Source organism: Psittacula echo (assembly GCF_963264785.1).
Source record: "Psittacula echo genome assembly, chromosome: 4".
Classification (NCBI taxonomy): Eukaryota; Metazoa; Chordata; class Aves; order Psittaciformes; family Psittacidae; genus Psittacula; species Psittacula echo.
The window spans coordinates 120,931,361-120,955,348 of NC_137738.1; the positions used below are offsets into that span (position 1 = coordinate 120,931,361).

Sequence of the window (23,988 nt, forward strand, 5' to 3'; positions counted from 1 at the left end):
CCAACAGGAACCACAGGACCATGCTTGTGGCTCAGACCGGAGTAAAATAAGAAACAAGCAGAGAAGGGCTGAACTTCACTGTACTCTGGAGTTATTTATGGAGTCACAAGGATGGAGAGGAGGAGGTTTGGGTTTGGGTAAAGATTCCTTCTTATTTGGATGCTGCAATGCTCGAATTCATTCATCCCTGGGACATGCCTTGCACTGAGCAACAGCAGAGCCTGGTTTATGCTGTCTGAGGCAGAGAGATGCTGTGCACAGTGAAGAACTGGGGTTCCTGCCCAGGTCAGAGGCCTCAGCTTTAGGGAACACACCACCATTCCCCAAAGAAACACCTGGTTTCCCACACAGATAAAGAATTTCATAGGAAGACACTAAAGGACATTCCCCCTTCTAAAAACAGAGGAAAAACATGAAGAAAGTTGGGAATGTTGAAGCACCTGAATGCTTTCTCAAAGACCTACAACATGAGCAAACAAATCTGTTTGGCAATTATGCAACCCTCCATTTGGAGAAGTTAAGCATTTACAGGAGCTGCACAGGGAGTTACAGAGGGCTCTCACACTGCAAACTGCACCCAAACAAAGCCGGAGCTTGTGATTCATTCCCAAAGTTCCAACTGTATCTTATTGAAGGATAAAATCGATAGCAAGACCACTTCCTCACTCTCCCCCTTATTGTTCTAAACCACCTGGTCTGCGTTAGTAGTGCTCAGAGGTGGGACATGCACCTTTCCGCTGTGTAACTGAGGACACCTTCAGAGAGCTAAAAGGCACACGCTATCTCTTCAAAGAACACAAAGCTTTCTCCTACAGCACCACTTTAACACCTGGATGCAACGAGAACAAGCCCAGACTAAGGTGTTTACAGGAATCATCTCATAGCAACACCTACAAACCCCCCAGCCCAGGCTTACCTTGCAACTGCTTGAATCTTCCTTCTAACTGGTTATAGTTATAGGGCACCTGAGCTGCGTACCCCGGGGACAACGGCCCGGGCATGCTGCTTGACTTTTGTAATTCCATCTACAGGTAACCCAGGGGGATCAGGAGCTGCAGCATAAAGGAGCCACGAGTTTCTCTACCATACATCCAAGTAAATCCCAGCTTCAGTCCCTAGGGAAAACGAGCCTTAAAGCAGATGAAAGCTTCGGTTCAAACTCCAGCAGCGTGTGTTGGCCACAACGGAGTCAAGCTTAAAGCACCATGAGGGGGGTTACGGCGGGCTTCTGGCTCCCCCCGCTCCACTGCAGGCAGCTCTGAAGCGCTGGAACGTGGCTCTGGTGGAAGGGGATGCGGTGAAAGCCAGCCCGCAGCAGCGTGGAGGCTGCCGGAGCCGCAGCGCACACCTCAGCCCTTCCTGACCCGCTGTAATATAACCGGCAGCGCCCGGGCGCGGGCTGATGTCACCGATTACCATAGAGCGCGCCGGAGGAAGCGAAGGCTGTACCAAGGGCGAAGGGGCGGCGGAGCGGGGCAGGAGACGGCTCATAGGCGCTGCAGCGAGTCCGTCCTCATTGAGTCCCTGCGCTGGGAGCAGCCGGAGCCTGCGGATAAGGCGGCCGCGGGGTCCGCAGCCCCGCTCGCCATGCGCGGCCGCAGCAGCCGGTGGTACCTTCCCCAGCAGAGCTGGTGGAATTACAAGCTTTTGTTGGGAGCCTCATGTAACGGAAAGGGCTCAGATTACTATCTCAGAAAAGGAGGGCGCTTCTCTTTATTTGCCCTCCGGAGCGTTCGCTTGACAGAGCAGCACCCGCACGCAGCAACAGGCGAGGAGGGGATGCAGCAAGATGCACGCCGGGAACAAGAGAAAGCTCTGGGGAAAGGGCCTTTAAGCAGCCAAGTCCTGTCACTTCGGTTTATGTCACCGGTGGATTCTGACATCTCCTGTGGACGGGGCTCCTCGCTCATGTACCAGCACACTGGGTATTGCTGCCAGATGAACGCTGTTTGAGCTATGCACTGTAACGTAAAGCAGGGTGCCCTGCCTCTGGCTGGCCCTGTAACATCCCGCTGGGGTATAATGTGCGCAGCAGCAGCAGGGCTGGGTACCAGCAGTCACATCCTGGCATCAGGCAGAGGACAGCAGTTTTCCCTTGGGCTGCGAGCTCCAGCCCTCACTTACACATAAGTGAAATGAAAAGGTCAGTCCACGCTCCACATTCATATTCCCAGTATGTCACATTTGCATGTTCCTGTTAAAACTGCTGATAGCGTTCACACAGAAGTTTTCTCTTTGTGTTTTTCCTTGCATTTCCAAATTCCTTTCCAACGGAATCCATGTCCTCCTCCCACTCCATCCCCTCATTAAACATCTCAAAATGTGCCTTTGTTTTGATATTGTTGGCTCACAAGTTTTTAGTCCTATGCTAATGCCTATGAGGACAGCTGCAGTGGGAGCAGCTCAGCCCACTCCCACCAACTCACTGCAGCCCCAGCTCCTGTGGAGCACAACAAGGTGGAAATTCCAACTGGCCCTTCCCAACATGCTGGGGAGCAAATGTGCCAGTCCAACAGTGCTGAGTTGGGGAGAAGTGATGGGAGTCAATGCGTCTCAGCTGAAGCTGGGGTTTCTAAAAACACATGGACTGCAGAAAATGTCTGGCACGTTCCTCCAGTGGCCATAAATACACTTAAAATATTTATGGCTTTTACCTATGCTGTTTTACTTGAAACAACAACACAGCTTGAGCCCAGAGGGGATTATCCCAATGAACTGTGCCCTGTGGAGACCCCCCTGCAGCCCTGATCCAGCTCTGGGGCAGCAGCACAAGAGGGACGTGGAGCTGTTGGAGCAAGGCCAGAGGAGGCCATGGAGATGCTGCGAGGGCTGGAGCAGCTCTGCTCTGGAGCCAGGCTGAGAGAGCTGGGCTGGGGCAGCCTGGAGAAGAGAAGGCTCCTGAAGGGGAGACCTGAGAGCAGCTCCAGTGCCTAAAGGGGCTGCAGGAAACCTGGAGAGGGGCTTGGGACAAGGGCCTGTAGGGACAGGCCAAGGGGAATGGCTTGAACCTGCCAGAACAGGGGAGACTGAGCTGAGCTCTTAGGCAGAAGCTCTTCCCTGTGAGGGTGCTGAGGCGCTGGCCCAGGGTGCCCAGAGAAGCTGTGGCTGCCCCATCCCTGGCAGTGTTCAAGGCCAGGTTGGACACAGGGGCTTGGAGCAAGCTGCTCCAGTGGAAGGGGTCCCTGCCCGTGGCAGGGGTTGGAACTGGAGGAGCTTTAAGGTTCCTCCTGACCCAAACCAGTCTGGGATTCCATGATTCTATGAGAGTGATTTCCTGCAGACCCAAACCACCACAGTGGGACCGAGGTGCTGCAGCCTGTGCCCCAAAAGCCTGTTTCCAGGTGGAAAGGGGGTTGGAGGAAACACCTGCACTTGCCCTGGCTGCAGGCAGGATGGGAGCTCCCCCCCCGAGCTCTGCACACAAGCACAGCCTTATTTCCTTCACGGATTTTCTTTCCAGCAGCTTTTCCTGGTGAAGCCTCTGCTGTGTTTTACCTAGAGGAACCCTTCCCCTGGCGAGCAGGGAGGAGGCCAGGCCCTACCTGCAGCAGTATCAGCTCGCTGCTGTCCCACCCTGAGCAAACAGGGCTTGCTACGCCAGCTAAAGTCCAAGTGACTGACACAGGAACTGGAGCCCTTCCAGCACCATGGAGGGCCTCGACCAGGAGCCAGGAGCTTCTCCCCAGCTGACAGCTTTCCCAACACCTCTGGCAGGCGACACACGACCACATGTGGCCCTCATTAATAATGTAAATGATTAAAGAGGAAAATGTGACAAAAGTGAAACATGAAAACCCTAAAAATGATCATTTGGCTTCGACCCATAGAAAACACAGAACTGTCTGTGCCCACCCTGCCATAAAACGTCATAGAATCATAGAATAGTCAGGGTTGGAAAGGACCTTAAGATCATCCAGTTCCAACCCCCCTGCCATGGGCAGGGACACCTCACACTAAACCATGGCACCCAAGGCTCTGTCCAACCTGGCCTTGAACACTGCCAGGGATGGAGCATTCACAACCTCCCTGGGCAACCCATTCCAGTGCCTCACCACCCTCTCAGTAAAGAATTTCTTCCTTAGATCCAATCTAAACTTCCCCTGTTTCAGTTTGAACCCGTTACCCCTTGTCCTGTCACTACAGTCCCTGATGAAGAGTCCATCCCCAGCATCCTTGTAGCCCCCCTTCAGATACTGGAAGGCTGCTCTGAGGTCTCCACACAGCCTTCTCTTCTCCAGGCTGAACAGCCCCAACTTTCTCAGCCTGTCTCCATACAGGAGGTGCTCCAGCCCCTGATCATCCTCGTGGCCTCCTCTGGACTTGTTCCAACAGTTCCATGTCCTTTTTATGTTGAGGACACCAGAACTGCACACAATGCTCCAAGTGAGGTCTCACGAGAGCAGAGTAGAGGGGCAGGATCACCTCCTTGGACCTGCTGGTCACGCTCCTCTTGATGCAGCCCAGGATACGGTTGCTTTCTGGGCTGCGAGCACACACTGCAGCCGGCTCATGTTCATTTCATCTATGAAGTTTAGTGTATCAGGGAGGGAGGAGGTTTGTGGGTTCCTCCCTTCTAAATTTTGTTCCTTCTTTCTTCCCCATAGCTGTGAAATCCGTTTTGCTTGCATTCTTTGAAGTGTACCTCTCATAGAATCACAGAATCAGCCAGGTTGCAAAAGCCCTTTAAGCTCATCCAGTCCAACCCTTACCCCAGCCCTGCCAAGGCCACCACTAACCCATGGCACTGAGGTCTCGTCTCCACGGGGTGTGAACACTTGCAGGGACGGTGCCTGCAGCCCTGCCCTGGGCAGCCTGTTCCAATGCCTGAGCACCCTTTGGGGCAGGAATTGTTCCTCAGCTCCATCTAAACCTGCCCTGGTGCAGCTTGAGGCCGGTTCCTCTTGTCCTAAAACAGTCTCCCATAGCACTTGACTGGTGCTGATGGCATTATTTGTGTACTTGATAAGAGTAAATAAACCCACAAATGATTATCCACTTATCCATAATGCAACGTGTGACTTGGTTGATGTGATCAGAGCTCTGCAAAGCCTCAAGAACAAGAGGTTGACTACAGTAATGTTACACATGGATAAGTAGCATCTGGAGGCAGGTGCTCAGTCCAGAATAGAAAGGGATCTGGCTGGGATCTGTCTTTCTTTGGATGCTGAAGTGAATGAGTTCCTACCACAAAGGAGAAAAATGGTGTTTCTAAGAAAGAAACTAGCACCATTCCCACCCAAATTCCTCATTATCAGTGTTTCTAAGGTGGAACTAAACTATCACTTTCCTCATCCAAAAGATATCGCTTAAGAAAAACTCCAGCACATCCTCAGAAGGAGTATGACCAAAAATCCCTCTAAGAAACTCCTGGCCAAGGATCCAGTTCAAAGCTCTTCTGCTGAAAGTAGCTGGTCAGTGGGCAGTGCTAATGCCATTGGACCTATATTATCTTCCACCAATGAAGTCAACCAATATTGGCTTTATTGAGTCCACAGTGAAGATAGCTCATGCTGGTGGACTCAACGTGCAACACAGGCCCAGCCTCAAAACACATTCAACTTCATGCACACGTGAAAAGCCAAGAGAGCAACACAGGGAACGTTCCCTGGGTACCATAAAACAAATGCGCTCTGGTGTTGTGAAGGAGAGATGTGATCTTACAGCTCCACAGCAGACAATTATCTCCCTAATGGGAAGCAGAATGCACGACAGAGCTTACAAGAATTACCAATCTGGTTAATCATCAGCCTTGCCTTTCCTCTTTACTCTTCCTCACTCTTGTAAATTCTCCACTTGGTGACTAACTAGGAAAAAATTACAAGATAAAAAGGATGATTTATTAATCTGAACCAGCACAGAAATCACAGAACAGTTGCTTTTCTGCTCAGAGATGGGAAAGTTCTCACACACATCCTCAGAACCACAGCAAAGAGCTGGAACTCATCACTGCATTTGCCTTTCGTGGCTTTGCTGATACCCCTGTGCGCACAGTAAGCCCAAATCTCTCCCATAGAGTAAGGAAAGATGGGGTTTGCCATGGATTGTTCTAGCATGCAGTGGGAAATAGTTATTTTTATCATCTTTGACAATTTGCATAACATTAATCCTGACGAGTAAGCTGTTTTCCCCCCCAGTTGCTATCTAAGATGCTGGAAGGCAGAGAGGAGCAGCCCACACACGGAGCAGGAATTAGCATGCCAACTTCATTACCTCTGCTGCAGGTATTTGTGGGAACAGAACCATTCATCTTGTAAGCCACCATTTCCTGCAACACTTTGCACCTGAAGATGAACTAAATGCAAGCAGAAAACCAGAGCTTCTCCTAAGGAACATTTCCCTTTCTGAAAGTGTTTCTACTTCTTGTATATGCTCCATCCCTGGCGGTGTTCAAGGCCAGGTTGGACAGAGCCTTGGGTGCCATGGTTTAGTGTGAGGTGTCCCTGCCCATGGCAGGGGGTTGGAACTGGATGATCTTAAGGTCCTTTCCCACCCTAACTATTCTATGAGTCTATGATTCTGCATTACAAGGGGATTTTTGGTCTGTGGGATAGATGAAGACATCTGGCTCTCTAAGCCCCTTCCAGATGTATTCTCTGTGACTGATATGGGCTTGGGAGAGCCAATGCAATCCAATGGCAAGGGGAAGGGTCACATTAAGAGGCAAGAGACAAGGATATCTATAACAGAAGGGTCTGTTCACATGTCCAGTAGCTCCTCAGCGAGTCCCAGGCTCAAACCAGCTTTGGGCTCCCAATAAACCTATAAAGTTCCATGAATGAGCCCAAAGCAGCACAAAACCTTTGGGAATCTCTTCCCAAATCAGGCCAGGATATCCATTTATTACTGAAACTGGGTCAGTTCCACCCAGTTTCAGGTTTCAGTTTACCCAAGTCCCACATTAACAGGAAAGTTGACCTGACTTTTGGAACAACACGGCCTCAATAGCTGCAACCGTGACCGCGGGCCAGGAGAGCCACACCAGCACTCGTGTTTGCAGGCAAACATGGTGTGTGTTGGTTTGCATTCCAGCCCAAATGGGTTCTTCTGACCTGCACCACTTCCCATCCTCCCTAAACTCACCAAAGCAGGGAAACCACCCCTGAGAAACTGCAACAACCGCACTCATTCCATTGGTTTGTGGTCCCCAAAATACACCTGGTTTGCTGCCTGGCTTGGATGAACAGCCTTAAAAAGTCTGTTCAAGTCAAGCGTGGTGCACAGGTACATCCTTAACATACTTGCTTGCTGTGAAGTTTTGGCACAAAAACACTCCTTGATTTTAATCCAGAAAACCACTCTTTTTAATGGGTTTTAATGTGCGTTTTTAGGAGCTGGAATTGTTTTCATTGCCCCTCCCTCCTCTCCTCCTCTATCTGAACTGCATCTATGTTTACATGTAGGAGAGAGAGAGATTCCCTCCCTTTGCTTTCCTTCCTCTTGCAGTGTCTCCTTTTCTCCCTGGTCTGACCATGCACACAGAGGACACACCATTGCTGCACCATAATCCCTTGGGCATGAAAAGTCAACCTCCTGCTGCTCCTGGAAACCCTGGGTGCAAACAACCAGCCGAACACACTGATCTTAGGCCAGAGGATCCATTTCTACCCTTTCCTTTGTTTAAAGCACATGAACTACATTAACTTTCACAGATATATCCCAGCTGCGACCAGCCACATTCACATGGGGTCAGTGTAGGGGACAGGAATAAAGAAATACCCCTCTAGAATGCCAGTTCCGTAACTGGAAGAGCTGGAGCTACTAAAGCAGAAACCTCTGGAGTTAACTGGGCTCCCTGCAGCATTTAGATCCTCTTAGAGTCATAGAATCAACTAGCTTGGAAAAGACCTTTAAGATCATCAAGTCCAACCATTAACTCTTACATCTAAGTAACAAAGCTGCAGAAAGCCAAGGTAGGACAGGTTTGAGCTGATCCTGTAGTTCATGCAACATGAAAGAGAAGGAAACTGTTAGGAGAGAAACTGTTGGAAGTTGGGGTTCTTTAAACCGTATTAGATACAGAAACATGAGCTGAAAGTCTCATATTTAAGGCCAACATCAAAGACATCTCAAAACCTTCTTTCATTGAAACTCACCCACAAAATTTCTCCATCTGGGAATTGCCTATCTCTGCAAAACTGGTTAGTTGTCAATGGACAAATACTCAAGTACTATCTTAAACTTGTCAAGTTATTTCTCCACAGCAAACCATATATATACATATATATATATACACACCCCCCTATATATCCTGTATGAAGATAGACTGAGAACATTGGGGCTATTCAGCCTGGAGAAGAGAAGCTGCGTGGAGACCTCAAAGCATCAACCAGTGTCTGAAGGGGACTACAACGATGCTGGAGAGGGGCTCTTCGTCAGAGATTGTAGTGATAGAACAAGGGGTGATGGGTTCAAACTGAAACAGGGGAAGTTCAGGTTAGATCTAAGGCAGAAGCTCTTCCCTGTGAGGGTGCTGAGGCGCTGGCCCAGGGTGCCCAGAGAAGCTGTGGCTGCCCCATCCCTGGCAGTGTTCAAGGCCAGGTTGGACACAGGGGCTTGGAGCAAGCTGCTCCAGTGGAAGGTGTCCCTGCCTGTGGCAGGGGTTGGAGCTGGAGGAGCTTTAAGGTCCCTTCAACCCAAACCAGTCTGCAGTTCTGTGATTCTATAAGGATATGTATAGAACAAATATATAATGTATAGAATAAATGATGTATTAGGCACTTCTATGTACAAACACTGCCCACATTTGACACCCATCCGCATTAGAGGCTTAGTAACATTTAAAGGAAGCAACACTTCCAAAAAACCACCATACAACATAACAAGTGATTGGCAATAAAGGCCCCTGGTGTTTGCACTGCTCACGAGAAGAGGTAAAAGCTGGGAGGAAGAATGCTAAAAACTATGAGAGTGGAACTTGGAAATGGATTTTCCTCATCTTCTCCACTTGCCTGGCCCTCATCCCTGCTCCGCTCACCTCCTCCCCATCAAGGCAATTTGTCTCAAGGCAACGTGGGTTTGTATCTCTCCAGGATATTACCTCAAGATAAGAATCAGAGCTCTGATGTGAGAGGATGATTTCATCCCTAATCTTGCCCCATTAAAAGAGCTCCAAGGTTAAACAGAAATTAGCAAACAGGTTTCAATCGCGGACTGAATTTCGCTGCGCAGTATGCTCTGCTAGACATTATTTATACTTCAGGGAGTGCTTTCATGCAGTATCCAAGCAACAAATAGGAGGAAAAATGCACAGCACACTGCAGATTTGGCTGAATAAATAACATAAATACAGGAGCATGGCTGGTGAGATGCTGAAGAGAGGAGACGAGAACATTCTCTTCTGCATATGCAGTTCTTGGGGAAGGACTGCTTTCAAGCGGCACGATCATGATCCAGTTTTGAATGGATCCACAGCCAAGCTCATCCCTGATAAAAGCCATAATTAAACCAATGTAAAAATGCCATTACTGGCACGTAGTATCCATCAACAAGAAATCCTTTCCATTAAGATGACTCAGCAAAGTATCTAAAACCCTAATCGCACCATTACAATGAAGGGTTCCATGGTTTCTCTGTGTTAAAGATCCCCAAAACACTGATTTAAAGAACATTCCAGTCTTTTCAGTCTTCAGGCTCCCCATGATGGGTGAGATTCCCAGCTGGTGTAAGTCACCACAGCCTCACAGCAGCCAAGGGAGGATGACAGCGCATACCACTGACAGCCTGGCTGGTGGGTCTCCTAAATCATGGAATCCCAGCCTGGTTTGGGTTGGAAGGGACCTTAAAGCTCCTCCAGCTCCAACCCCTGCCACGGGCAGGGACCCCTTCCACTGGAGCAGCTTGCTCCAAGCCCCTGTGTCCAACCTGGCCTTGAACATTGCCAGGGATGGGGCAGCCACAGCTTCTCTGGGCACCCTGGGCCAGCGCCTCAGCACCCTCACAGGGAAGAGCTTCTGCCTAAGAGCTCAGCTCAGTCTCCCCTGTTCTGGCAGGTTCAAGCCATTCCCCTTGGCCTGTCCCTACAGGCCCTTGTCCCAAGCCCCTCTCCAGGTTTCCTGCAGCCCCTTCAGGCACTGGAGCTGCTCTAAGGTCTCCCTGGAGCCTTCTCTGCCTGATAAAGCAGATTTACCTGCTTCCAGGAGCATCCTCATCCATATTTCAGTGGTAACATCCTAAAAGCAGACACATGCACACACACAGTCAGCACACAGGCATTAGTTTCCATTTTCTCCTGCTAGGTACTGATGGGTTTTAGATTTCGTCACTTCTTAACCCCAGTACTCAATTCCCTTGCACTTATTTTGCTCAATCCCTGGATTGCTGCCCCAGCCCAGAGCCAACCCTTTGTGCATAAGCACTGGCCTATGTCTGGCAGAAGCCATGAGATACTGCTCCTGTGTCCCAGTCCAGGAGCTTAATGCACAGGAGTTCTAGATCTAGAGGTCAGTCAATGCAGGCTCCTCTGCTGGGCTCGCCTGTGCTCATGTCTAGCTTGATATTGCTTGGCCTTGAATGATTCAGAGGCATAAGGTGACTGCAGCTACCAGATGTTGCAGAATGGGGCTGCCAGCAACTGCTCCAATCCTGCTCCCTCCCAAAGAACCAAAATGCCCGTTTTCCAGCTCCTCTTGTCCTGCCAGGTCAGTTATTCACCAGGATGCAATCATTTTCATGCATCACTTCCTAAGTGACCATAAATACTACCCATGAAGCAGCAAGCATCAAGTTTTGTGATTCCACAGAACTCCTGAGTTTTCAGGAGCACTTTCATTCGGAAGCCTGGCTCTGTGCTGGGGAAGCTCCACTGGATCATGGATCTGGTGTCTAATCCAACTACAGTGACTCTCACCTCCACCTCCACGTGGTTTACACACTACTTGTTTGATGCTAAAGAGAGAGCAAACCCCCAAAGTGATGGATAACTGATACCACAAATGATGTTCCCATAGCAAGGAAGGACCTCCGTAGCAGACTGCGTTTCTGATGGAACATCACTGAAAACAAGTTGTTCACATTTATCTGAGAGCTGTTCTATGTATTGTAGACACAGAGACACTTCTTTGGGGCTCCATCTATTGATCATCTTTAAAACTGAAAATACAAAGAACAGGATACTATTTATTGCCTGGTTTTTGCTGTTTGCTTTAGGAACAGTTCTCTACCAGCAGCTTTAAAAGCTAAAGCACGGCGGCAGTGACAGATGGGATAAGGTTTTCCTTGTTTTCTGGTATAAGCACAGTGTCCATCAGTGGTCCCAGCCAGCACGGCAGGTAACATGTGAATACAGAGTCATTGCCTGCATGACACAAAACACACACAGCCATGGACCTGGTTTTGACACCAGCCTCCTATAGACCCTGGTAAGGTACAGCAGCGGGGCTGTTCCAGAAGTAAGATCCATAAGGAAACAGCGGGTGAGGTCAACACTTGGAAAAGCTGTTGTTGAAATGAGCAAAAATGTGCTTTTACCTGAGCAAAGTAAGGCTGTCCAAACCAAGCCCTTTCACAGCACCTGAGGAAGTCTGAACCAGGCCTCTGCCTGCTGATCAAACCCAGGGGCCATAATCCACACGGCCACACCGGAGCTGGGATGAGGCATCTGCAGTTTGACTGCTGTAAGGTTTTCAGTTCTATTTACTGTCAGGTGAATCCTTCACATGCCCTTCAGCCCGGATTCACCAGCACCAGACTGCTGCTGAGCTCTCCTTAACCACTCACTGCTACTCAAACCAGCGCACTGGTTGTCAAGTCCCAGGTAGCTCAGGTACCCCACAGTCATGAGATGCACTGCAAGAGATCATCCTCAGTGTGCTCCTTCAGAGCCAAAGGTTTACTCTCTTACCCTCTAAACCATTCAACCCCAGACTGGTTTGGGGTGGAAGGGACCTTAAAGCTCCTCCAGTTCCAACCCCCTGCCACGGGCAAGGACACCTTTCACTGGGGCAGCTTGCTCCAAGCCCCTGTGTCCAAACTGGCCTTCAGGCACTGGAGCTGCTCTCAGGTCTCCCCTTCAGGAGCCTTCTCTTCTCCAGGCTGCCCCAGCCCAGCTCTCTCAGCCTGGTTCCAGAGCAGAGCTGCTCCAGCCTTCGCAGCATCTCCATGGCCTCCTCTGGCCTTGCTCCAACAGCTCCACGTCCCTGTTTTGTCCTTTTTTACTGGATTTGACACCCAAAACTTCATTCTGACCCTGCAGATTTTTTCTATCTTTAGCATATACTCAGAGTGAAGCAGTAAAACTTTGCGATGAGAGATACGCTGCAGCAGGGACAGGCAGGTGAATGATACCTGAAGCGTAAGTACTGCAAGCAGGATCTTTCTTTTTGCCTTTTTGGAGGGGTTGTTTTGCTGCCTCCTTACCTGCATCCCCTGCAAGGATCATCAGCACTGTGACGTGCCACAGTAGTGAGTGTCCTGACCTCTGCACAGGCACTTAGGTGGAGCTGGAAAAGGAATGCACAGCTTCATCTGCCTGAGCAGATAAGCCTCTGCTATTTCAGAAACCTTGAAACTATCTTTAATTCATAGGCCAGAGAGCTGAGGCACCTTCTGGTCACTGGGCTGAGCCCAGGGGGCAAAGGGGCAAAACACAACTGAGCAGAAAGAGGAGAAACTTTAGCTAGGCATTTTTTAATATTGAATTAGCCAAGCGCAGAAATGGAAAGTTTTGGAGGTGACAGATCTCCTGCTACCTGAAAACAGCATCCCGTGCCACAGCATCCCGGTGCCACAGCACCCCAGTGCCACAGCATCCCAGTGCCACAGCACCCCGGTGCCACAGCATCCCGGTGCCACAGCATCCCAGTGCCACAGCATCCCGGTGCCACAGCACCCCAGTGCCACAGCATCCCAGTGTCACAGCACCCCAGTGCCACAGCATCCCAGTGCCACAGCACCCCAGTGCCACAGCATCCCAGTGCCACAGCATCCCGGTGCCACAGCACCCCAGTGCCACAGCATCCCGGTGCCACAGCATCCCGGTGCCACAGCATCCCAATGCCACAGCATCCCGGTGTCACAGCACCCCAGTGTCACAGCACCCCAGTGTCACAGCACCCCAGTGCCACAGCACCCCAGTGTCACAGCACCCCAGTGCCACAGCATCCCAGTGCCACAGCACCCCAGTGCCACAGCACCCCAGTGCCACAGCATCCCAGTGCCACAGCACCCCAGTGCCACAGCACCCCAGTGCCACAGCATCCCGGTGTCACAGCACCCCAGTGTCACAGCATCCCAGTGCCACAGCACCCCAGTGCCACAGCACCTCAGTGCCACAGCATCCCGGTGTCACAGCACCCCAGTGTCACAGCATCCCAGTGTCACAGCACCCCAGTGTCACAGCACCCCAGTGTCACAGCACCCCGGTGTCACAGCATCCCGGTGTCACAGCATCCCAGTGTCACAGCATCCCAGTACCACAGCATCCCAGTGCCACAGCATCCCGGTGCCACAGCACCCCAGTGCCACAGCATCCCAATGCCACAGCATCCCAGTGTCACAGCACCCCAGTGCCACAGCATCCCAATGCCACAGCATCCCAGTGCCACAGCATCCCAGTGCCACAGCATCCCAGTGTCACAGCATCCCAGTACCACAGCATCCCAGTGTCACAGCATCCCAATGCCACAGCATCCCAGTACCACAGCATCCCAGTGTCACAGCATCCCAGTGTCACAGCATCCCAGTGCCACAACACCCCAGTGTCACAGCATCTCAGTGTCACAGCATCCCAATGCCACAGCACCCCAGTGTCACAGCACCCCAGTGCCACAGCCCCAGATCGCATGTGAAACCCAATTGTTTCTTAAGGCTCTGGTAGGAGCTCGATGCACCAAGGCGCTGCCCACAGATCTTGTTAGCTAATGGACCTTGGGAGACGAAATCCAACACTTGAGGGTTTGTGAATGAAGAATTTTGCACAAACATGAGCTCTTTCTGGCTTCCACAGCACAGGTAGAATTACCTGGTCTTCCAGCAAGACCTTCCAAAGAACCACAGAGAGCAAGGACAGGTGAAAGATGATTTCCTACAGTGGGATAGCTTACTTTACCAAGCAGGGATCAGTTACCTTCTTCTCATATCAGTTGCAGACCGAGTTCAACATGAATGGTATCCAATCTGGTTGCATATCCCTTCAAATCTGGATTCTGATTGAAATCCCAGATGATTTATTTGGCTTAAACCGGAGCAATCCTCACACTCTGGTTTTCATGGTACACGGAGCACTTCAATAACACCAGCTATCAGCCGCTGTGCTGACAGTGCTTTTCTGCTATTAAATCATGTCTGCTTTAACTGAGCTTTCCTCCAATTCACTCTCCTGATCACAGATTATTCTGACCACCACCTCCTGCTTTGCTGTTCATATATTTCACCATCCTGATGGAACATGGAGCCATTATGACTTTCTAGAACAGAACATCAGACTTACTTCTCACTTACTCACCCTCTACCTTTCAGGAAGTAAGCTTCATTTAAATTAAGTTAACTAGAAGATGGAAGCTTCACAGAAGAGGAATTTCACACCTGGTTGAAGAATGTGGACAGAAGATGCCTGCACCAGCAGGAAGATTGACAGCCATCAGTCTATTCTGATGCTCTGCCTGTGGCTGTTCTGCTTTTGAACCCAACAGTCTGCATCTTATAGATGGGGGATAAAGAGCCAGTGCCCACTCTGTTCATTTTAAAAGCTTTCATGCTAGGACAAGGAGATAATGATGTATGTGCATCCAAGATGATCCACAATGATGGCCACGAGGATGATCAGGGGCTGGAGCACCTCCTGTATGAAGACAGGCTGAGAAAGTTGGGGCTGTTCAGCCTGGAGAAGAGAAGCTGCGGGGAGACCTCAGAGCAGCTTCCAGTATCTGAAGGGGGCCTACAAGGATGCTGGGGAGGGACTCTTCATCAGGGACTGCAGTGACAGGACAAGGGGTAACGGGTTCAAACTGAAACAGGGGAAGTTTAGATTGGATCTAAGGAAGAAATTCTTTACTGTGCGGGTGGTGAGGCACTGGAATGGGTTGCCCAGGGAGGTTGTGAATGCTCCATTCCTGGCGGTGTTCAAGGCCAGGTTGGACAGAGCCTTGGGTGCCATGGTTTAGTGTGAGGTGTCCCTGCCCATGGCAGGGGTTGGAACTGGATGATCTTAAGGTCCTTTCCAACCCTGACTATTCTAGGATTCTAAGATGCTGATAGTCTTTTGATTTATCTTCTCGCATCAATGAAAGGCAGACATGCTGAGAGAGCCGGACATTCACAGCCAGTCTTTAGATGCATCTACTCTATGACCTCTGGAAAGAAAATTGCTGTTGTCAGAGAATAGCTACACTTGGAGATGGGGGAAGATGCTCAGTTCTCTTAGATGGGCACATCTGGAGACGTCAGACTAGAGTCTGACTCAGACATTATTCACTAATCCTGAGCCCTGCAGGTAGTGCACGTTCAGAGCACAGTGATTTTCACCCAGAAAGAGTGATGGTGCAAGAGACAGTCAAATTCACGGGGCTTAGAGCCCAGAAGAGCCTCCTGGTATCACCCAGCGTGGCTTTGTGTGCACCACCAGCCGCAGGCTTTCACACAGGGATTACTGGGTCTGATCCTGTGACAAGCAGCTGAATTAGGGAGCACCTTTCCAGAAAGAGCCTGTCTGGATGTGCAGAGTCCAATGACAGAGCTCACGGCTACCCAGCTCCAGGCTGCAGCTGCTGAAAGCCTGCAAGTGCCTTTCTGGGGAGATGCAAGAGAAAATTACCCATCAGACAGCAAATCTTGAACTATTGATTTGCAACCCAAACCTCTCGCCGTTCCTCTCTCCTGCATCACTATTAGGCTCTCAAGCAGTGCTAAGCCAAGCTTTGGCAGCATTTGCAGCACTCACAGCAGAGAATTACAGGTATGAAATGCATCAAATTAAAATAACTACGAGTAATGCTTATTAAGAAGAAAAATAAATACACCAGACTCTGGGAAAACGCTTGAGTGTGCCTCTGAATTGAATCTTCAGCAGAATTATTTGCTTTGACATTGGTATTTGTTTTAGGCTGGCTAAATAATTCAAGTACTTTCCTTATATTACTTCTCCTTGAAGTAAGAGTTTCATGTTTATTATTCATTACTCAGGTGGGGAGCTCTGCTCGCCATAAAAGTAAGTGGAAAAACCAACAGCACTAAAGGCTCTGGGCCTGGCACCCAAATGTGGTTAATGAGCTTTGTGTAAAAGCACTTCCCACCCATGGAATAGAACCATGGAACATAACCTACAGTCTGTAACGTGGCAGGAGCCAAATACAGCTCCTTCCTCAAACAAATCAAACTATAAAGAACCACAAGCCAAGGTTCTTCCCATGTACCACCCATCTACCAGCACAGGTACCACTCAGGCTGCTTCCAACCCCTCTGAGCACAGCCCCGTGCCAGCTCTGTGGCTTTTAATGCACCCTGTGGTGAGAACTGCTGTAATGAAGTCTTTAACTGAACACACAGCCCTCCTGTGAGTGGTTCCAGGAAGTCGATACCGGCCCCAGCAGCAGTTACATGATCTGCTGTGTGCCCACCTGCGTGAACTACTTTATTTCCCTGGTGCTCAGCTCCAAACCTGATCCTGCCCTGAGCCCGCCGGGTAAAGGTGCTCTGCATCTAACACACTCCCATGTCCAGCATCCCGAGGGGAAAGGGCACAAGGTGCTGCGGGGCCGGTCTCATTGAATCACAAATGAAACAGATGATACCTTTGCCTCCGCACAATTAATAAACCTGCTTCAACACCTTGCAAAGGGTTGGGTTTAAAACCACCCCTGCAACTCAGATTGCACCAGCAGAAATGGGTCATATTTTGCCTTGTTTTTCCATGCTGCTGAGGTATTTTGGTCAGAGGTCAGGAATGTGGGCATGCTACCACAGGAGCCAGGGAATCATTGACAGGACACACAGAAACTGCTTTGCAGGGCAATGCCTGCGAGCTGAGAGGCCACAACATAATCTCTGCGCTGCATAAACACATTTGGTTAATGTACAGCCTTTAATACACAATAATCAAATGGCTTAAACAGAAAAGGCCCCAATCAAATTCTATTTCTCTGCTGATGAGTGTAATTCAGCAGAGAGCAAGTACTCCAGAAGCTCTGCTTCAGAAATACTTGTGGTTTCAGCACTAGGTGACAGCTATCCCCACCTACCACATTCCTCCACTCCAGGACAAGGGAGATGTTTTGAACACCTCCAAACAAAGGTATTTTGAAGCAGAGTTTTGTTGTTTCAATCGAAACAGTCTGAGTACACAGCCAAAACGGTTCATAACTGGGGAGAGTGATGGGGGGAGAAAGAGGCAGTGCAACCTTCCAAGTAAAAAGACAGGATGTGGATGAAATCTCTGCTCTCCTGTGCTTACAGCAAAGTTTCATAGCGAATCTGGGCACATGAGGGTTTGCAAAACATCAGATCTGAGCACGTCCTGCAAAGCAACACGAGACCATCAGGTCCCACTGATGTCAGTGGATGAAATTCAGGCAAGCCACATGACCTCAGGAAAACTTCATCCCCACAAGGTGCAGATGGACAGTATCTCACACTATCACATACACACAGCATCAGAACCTCGTGTGAACAGTGCTTACCAGCTAGGGCCTTGATGCGGGACCGTTCAAACAGCCGAGCTGAGCTGTTCTCATTGTCCCAGTCATCGACGTCCCAGCGGTTGTTGACATCACTGTACTGCTGTTGGATTTCAATGTTGTCGTAATCTGTCGCTACTGTTGTCGTCATCCTGAGTCTCCTTAACCTGTTCTCACCATCAGAGTCTTCTCAAACACCTCTGCAAAACAAAACCACAGACGAGTAATTCAGACAATATTCATCATAGAGCCATAGAATGGTTTGGGTTGAAGGGACCTTAAAGCTCCTCCAGCTCCAACCCCTGCCACGGGCAGGGACCCCTTCCACTGGAGCAGCTTGCTCCAAGCCCCTGTGTCCAACCTGGCCTTGAACACTGCCAGGGATGGGGCAGCCACAGCTTCTCTGGGCACCCTGGGCCAGCGCCTCAGCACCCTCACAGGGAAGAGCTTCTGCCTTATCTCCAACCTGAACTTCCCCTGTTCCAGTCGGAACCCACCACCCCTTGTCCTATCACTACAGTCCCTGATGAAGAGTCCCTCTCCAGCATCCTTGTAGCCCCTTCAGTATGAAAGGATGCACCAAGACACCTTCAGAACCGTTATCTTCAGAAGCAGCCTGTTGTCTTTATAGAGCTGTGAATGCTGGCTAAAGCACATGGAGCCACGGATACCTCAGCTAAGAAAAACCTGGAGTGCAAAACTAACCTCAACACCTTCACAAAGTGATACCAGTTCTGATGAGAACCATGCAAACGTTTAGAAAGCCACGTAAGCATTGACAAGCAGAAGCCTCTTAATGGAGATCTGAAGACACGTCTTCCTTCACATGCAAATGTTGACTTTGTGACCGGTCCTGGGCATTTATTTATGAACCAATCCAGCTAAAAACAACCCACTGATGCCTTGCTTTGAACTCTCCCTAGCAACAAAGCGGTAGCCCACCAACGCAACCCTACCCGAGGTTCTCCTCTTACAGCACTCGGATGCTGTTCGCATATTCATCCCGGTTTCCAATCGGAATTTGCATGTACTTATCAGGACTAAATATAAAAGAGCCCAACACCTCTTCTAAGGGGAGAGGAGGGAGATTATAAACGGCTGCTTAAAGAGAGGTGGGAATAGCATTGGTTTGGGAGCAGGGATCTAAAGTTCTCCCATCACTCCTTGACCCAACAAAGTCAGAGCTGGAGAGACCCAAGGGCTGACCCAGAAGAACAAACTGACAGTTCTCCTTCATAAAGATAGAGTATGATTAGAAAATGCAGGGAGTATTTGGGAAAGGGAGCTAGGTTTTAATGGATTCAGTCATGTTACAGGAAGACTTAGGAAAGCATCTGAGAAAAATCCCTATTTTTATGAATCCATCTGTTTCCTTCCTTCTGCTCTCACTGCTGGGCACTCTCAGCCTATGGAACAGTGGTGGAGTGGATTCCCTGCATGCCAGCCCTCCTGGAAGCAGCAACTATTTCACCCTCAAAACGCTTCCCCCATACAACAGCTCCTGATCAGCCTCAGACTTCTCCAATTCCCACACCCGGGAACAAGCTGCAAAGCCAGGTCCTGGTTTGCCCGGTGCCCCAGCTCAGACCCCACACGGGGCTAACAGCAGAGGGAGGGGTGTTCCCTCCTCCTCCGGCGGTACCTGCCAGGCACCTGAGAGGGGTCAAGCCCGGCCATCGGGTGCCACCTGCTGACGGCAGGGAGCAGGACACGGGGCTGCATCTCCCGGCATCATCCCTGCCCCAGCACAGACATCCCTGCCAATGGAGGGATGGATTTAACAGGTCCCGCCAGCCCCTTCCCGAAATGGGGATTTCCTGCAGCTGAAAAATGCAGCTCCCAGGGGAAAAACAACGGATTTGTTGTAGAGCTGTTGGAGCGAGTGCAGAGGAGGCCATGGAGATGCTGCGAGGGCTGGAGCAGCTCTGCTCTGGAGCCAGGCTGAGAGAGCTGGGCTGGGGCAGCCTGGAGAAGAGAAGGCTCCTGAAGGGGAGACCTGAGAGCAGCTCCAGTGCCTAAAGGGGCTGCAGGAAACCTGGAGAGGGGCTTGGGACAAGGGCCTGTAGGGACAGGCCAAGGGGAATGGCTTGAACCTGCCAGAACAGGGGAGACTGAGCTGAGCTCTTAGGCAGAAGCTCTTCCCTGTGAGGGTGCTGAGGCGCTGGCCCAGGGTGCCCAGAGAAGCTGTGGCTGCCCCATCCCTGGCAGTGTTCAAGGCCAGGTTGGACACAGGGGCTTGGAGCAAGCTGCTCCAGTGGAAGGGGTCCCTGCCCGTGGCAGGGGTTGGAGCTGGAGGAGCTTTAAGGTTCCTCCTAACCCAAACCAGGCTGTGATTCTATGAACATATTTACAGCGTTCACATTAATTTCCCAGACATTCCAAGGATAAAAAGGCCGGGATGAATTTCTCCTGTTCCCCACCATGGATGAGGAGGTTTTTCATCTATTCGTTGCAAACGAATCCCTTCCTTTTGCAGAGACATGCACGGAAATGAGCCGCATTGGAAGCTCTTACATAAGGAGCTGTTAGCAAAGCCTGTCTGCGAGTGATCCAGCCTTCTCCAAAGGTGGGAAGGAACTGCTCTGGGTATGGTGAGCTGCCAACAGGCTGGAAGAACACGGAGAGCACTTGCTCTGGGGAAGGTCTTTAGGATGATGCTCCTGCACTGCAGAGGCCCAGGCTGACTTTCCCCAGCAGGGAGGTCTGCGGATGGACGGCTGGATTCTGTCGCTATCAACAAACAAAAGGATGGCGCAAGGATGGGAGAAAGGATTAAATCCCACTCGAACCATTTCTGCACAGCATTCACCAGCTGATCCTCATCTCGCATCAAGCCTAAACAAAAACCTCCCACCGATTCCTCTACGCAGGCAGAAATCAGGGTTAATGCCAGTTAAATCCATGGAATCAGACTGTTCTACAGCATCAGCTTCAATCTTTTCAGCTCTCAATAGTGCCCAATGAAGAGAAAACATGCCACTGGAAAAACAGCAGCTCAAACTGCAAACACAGTGACCCTAAAACCTGGATGCAGCGATGTGCTCATTTAGCATAGGTGCTATAAGCCATCAGATTTATTTCTGTGTCACCTGTGGTTAGATGTACGTGTAACCACATCCAGAATAAATCCAACTGTAACTTGTGCTTTAGCACTTGTCTTCCTGAACATCCCACAAGCAAAATCTCTCCCAGATAAAGCTAAATTGAGCATGAAATGGGCCTGTTATCCCCCACCTGCCAGGCTGGAAGCCTTGCCTCCTTGTTCTGGTTCTGCAGTGATGCTCAAGATAAAAGTGGAGCCTCCTCCTCCGCTGGCATCGAGCTCCCTGTGCTGCGGCTCAGAGACACAGGGACAGCAGACACGCACTGCAGGGACAAAAATAAGTCCCTTGCAGCACAGCACTTAGTGGTGAGGTGAGGATAACACCATCGAATGCCAATGGGATATGCTGCCTTCTTCCAAAGAAAGATACAGCTACGTAATGTGCAAGCATTGCCTTAAACCCAGGTCCTGCTACAGCCCCTGGTGCCTCTGAGAACAGGGAAAGAAGATGGAATCCCAGCCTGGTTTCTATTGGAAGGGACCTTAAGGCTCATCCAGCTCCAACCCCTGCCACGGGCAGGGACCCCTTCCACTGGAGCAGCTTGCTCCAAGCCCCTGTGTCCAACCTGGCCTTGAACACTGCCAGGGATGGGGCAGCCACAGCTCCTCTGGGCACCCTGGGCCAGCGCCTCAGCACCCTCACAGGGAAGAGCTTCTGCCTAAGAGCTCAGCTCAGTCTCCCCTGTTCTGGCAGGTTCAAGCCATTCCCCTTGGCCTGTCCCTACAGGCCCTTGTCCCAAGCCCCTCTCCAGGTTTCCTGCAGCCCCTTTAGGCACTGGGGCTGCTCTAAGGTCTCCCCTTATGGAGCACTCACTGCTGCTCAGTAGCACAGTTTCATGTGGTCAGATCCACCGCTGGATGAGTTCACCCAGCACCAGATGAGGACAGCTCTGTCTGTCTGTGCAGTCAGCACATAGTAGGAGGCAGTTGTACCGTGCACCATTCCCTTACTGCAGCAATTCCCACTCATACCCACCACCCACTGACTCCCTCACAGGGAAGCACTATAGAACATGTGGCACAAGCAAAAAGAGACAGAAGCAAGCCTGTGTGTGAGCAGGAACAACCTCTATCATTCAAACATCCTGGCTTTAAGCTGAAATACCAATCTAATGAAGGAACGATGTTTTCTGTGGGGAGCCAAACACAACATGAATTTCAGGTATCAACATCCTGAGCTGTGCTAACACCGAGCACCCCAAGCAGGCCCAGTCTCAAACGGTGATGAACCCAAGCACATAGATACAAGACATCTTCTCAACGGCAGGTCCCAACTTCCTTACCATCCACAACTCAGACACAGACTAAGTGGTCTTTATAGAGGAGATAAGAGGCACTGGCATTTCTCAGCTAGTCCACATCCTCCTAAACTTACACGCCAGCACTGTGTGTAGCTGGGCTTTGGAGATATTAGCAGGGAATTACATGCATGAACTAATAATTATTAACTAGTATTTTAAAACTGTTATTAAAACCTCCAGTTTTTAACTAGTTAAATGCTCCAAGTAGCACAAACCCCACCACACTGGGCAAAGAAAGGATCTGGGACCTTGAAAGCCCATCTTCATTGATAAACTAGAACCCTCTGTTATTGCCTTCTGCAGCCCATCCAATACTCGAAGTCCTTGTGGGGCTGAAGGGATCAAACCACTTCATTTCAAAGCATTCTTGACAATCTATTGCATAATTTGAGGGTGGGAGGGGGTTGGCATTGCCTTCAAAAAGGAGAAATGGCTTCAAGAGAGCAGCAGCTACCAGGGAGAGCACTTTCTCAGACAGCTTTCAAAGGCTGGGGTCAGACCTTTTGTATTTACTGTTATAAATAAACCCCGTTCTGCTGCTTGCTTCTCAGATAATAGAAAATAAACAAGTTTGATTCAGGCCATCTGAAGAATGAATTCATTTCCAAAGCATCCGCTGCCTCCTTTTACATGCAATGATGGAATTCACTGAGCGGGCTGAGGCTGGAATGGCCAAAGCTCTGCCATCACCACACATCTGGAATCACTTCCTCGTAGTTACACTTATCTTTAAAGTCAACATTAGCTTGAGAGTTACTATTTCTCCATGAACCATTCTAAGCTGCAGTGAGGTTCATGTTACTCTTACTAGCTATGGGCTGTCAAGAGGTTTTAATGGTGTTATGATTGAACAAAAGAGATTTTGAGCAGCAAACCCCAACTGGTCCCATTACTTATGGAAATGGATTATTCCCTGGCTAATGCACAGCTCAACCTATTGCAGCTTGTCTGACAGTTCAGATAAATGCTTATTCTGAGCAACATCCAGCACTTAATACTTTTTTAAATGCCATTTTTAACCTGAATCTAAGCTGGAGAATGGGAATTGTTCTGAGCTCCCAGCACCCAGCCACATCCCATCTCCTCATCAGGGTGAGAGCCTCACCTTGGCTTCCATAGAAGGAAACTGGTCCCATCACGAGTCAATGGGAAGTGACATACACACTATGTCATAGAATCAGAATGGTTAGGGTTGGAAAGGACCTTAAGATCATTCAGTTCCAACCCCCCTGCCATGGGCAGGGACACCTCACACTAAACCATGGCACCCAAGGCCTCATCCAACCTGGCCTTGAACACCGCCAGGGATGGAGCATTCACAACCTCCCTGGGCAACCCATTCCAGTGCCTCACCACCCTCTCAGTAAAGAACTTCCTCCTTATATCCAATGCAATTCATGTGGCAAAGTGGCACACACATCCCAACACCCCACAAGTCAAATCCTGCTCCAGTTAGGAACTCAGAGCTCTGCAGAAGACCTGAACTGAAAAGCCTAGTGCAGAACCACATCGTTACTGCATTCCCCAATCCAAGAGTGCTCCATGTATTCCGTTCCTGCTTCCCTGCTTGCTTCCTGACTCAACCCACGTTGTGGTGCTGACTCCTCTGGCTGTCCACGCTCTGGGCTGTGGGGGCTGAGGGCTGAAAGCACCCAGAAAGGTCATAGGAAAGGGGTGGACAGGCTGTACTACCGGGGAGTCAAATGCCAGGGTCAGCGTGTAGGGCACAGACACTTGAGGAATGCACAAACAAAGCAAGACTGAAGCCTCTCTATTCACAGTATAGGCTGGTAAAGTGTGCAAAGGGCATGAAAATCAGCCTGTCCTTCATGAGCGAGGTCTGCTTCCCACATCCCAGATAACTCGGCACTGGAACACCAGCAACAGGGAGTTAAGAGGGTTTCCAGCCTCCTGTTTTCCTTCTGGGGTCCCCGGGCCATCACGCTCTAGCTGGGACACGAGTACACATTACACCAGC

General features: G+C 50.1%; 1 protein-coding gene across 2 annotated transcripts in view; it reads right to left on the reverse strand.

The window, feature by feature from the left end:
* The window catches only part of SPTBN1 (spectrin beta, non-erythrocytic 1), a gene marked incomplete at both ends in the record, with an annotated part of 95,851 nt that extends 78,094 nt beyond the window's left edge, over positions 1-17,757 (reverse strand). The window contains one exon of one of the 2 annotated variants that reach the window (XM_080616649.1): positions 17,610-17,757. In XM_080616649.1, coding sequence (XP_080472775.1) covers positions 17,610-17,757 — 148 coding nt within the window. Of the gene's footprint in view, positions 1-916; positions 1,026-17,609 lie in introns of those variants that run through there. The other variant, XM_080616650.1, reaches the window with a different exon arrangement.
* Positions 17,758-23,988: the final 6,231 nt, after the last annotated feature.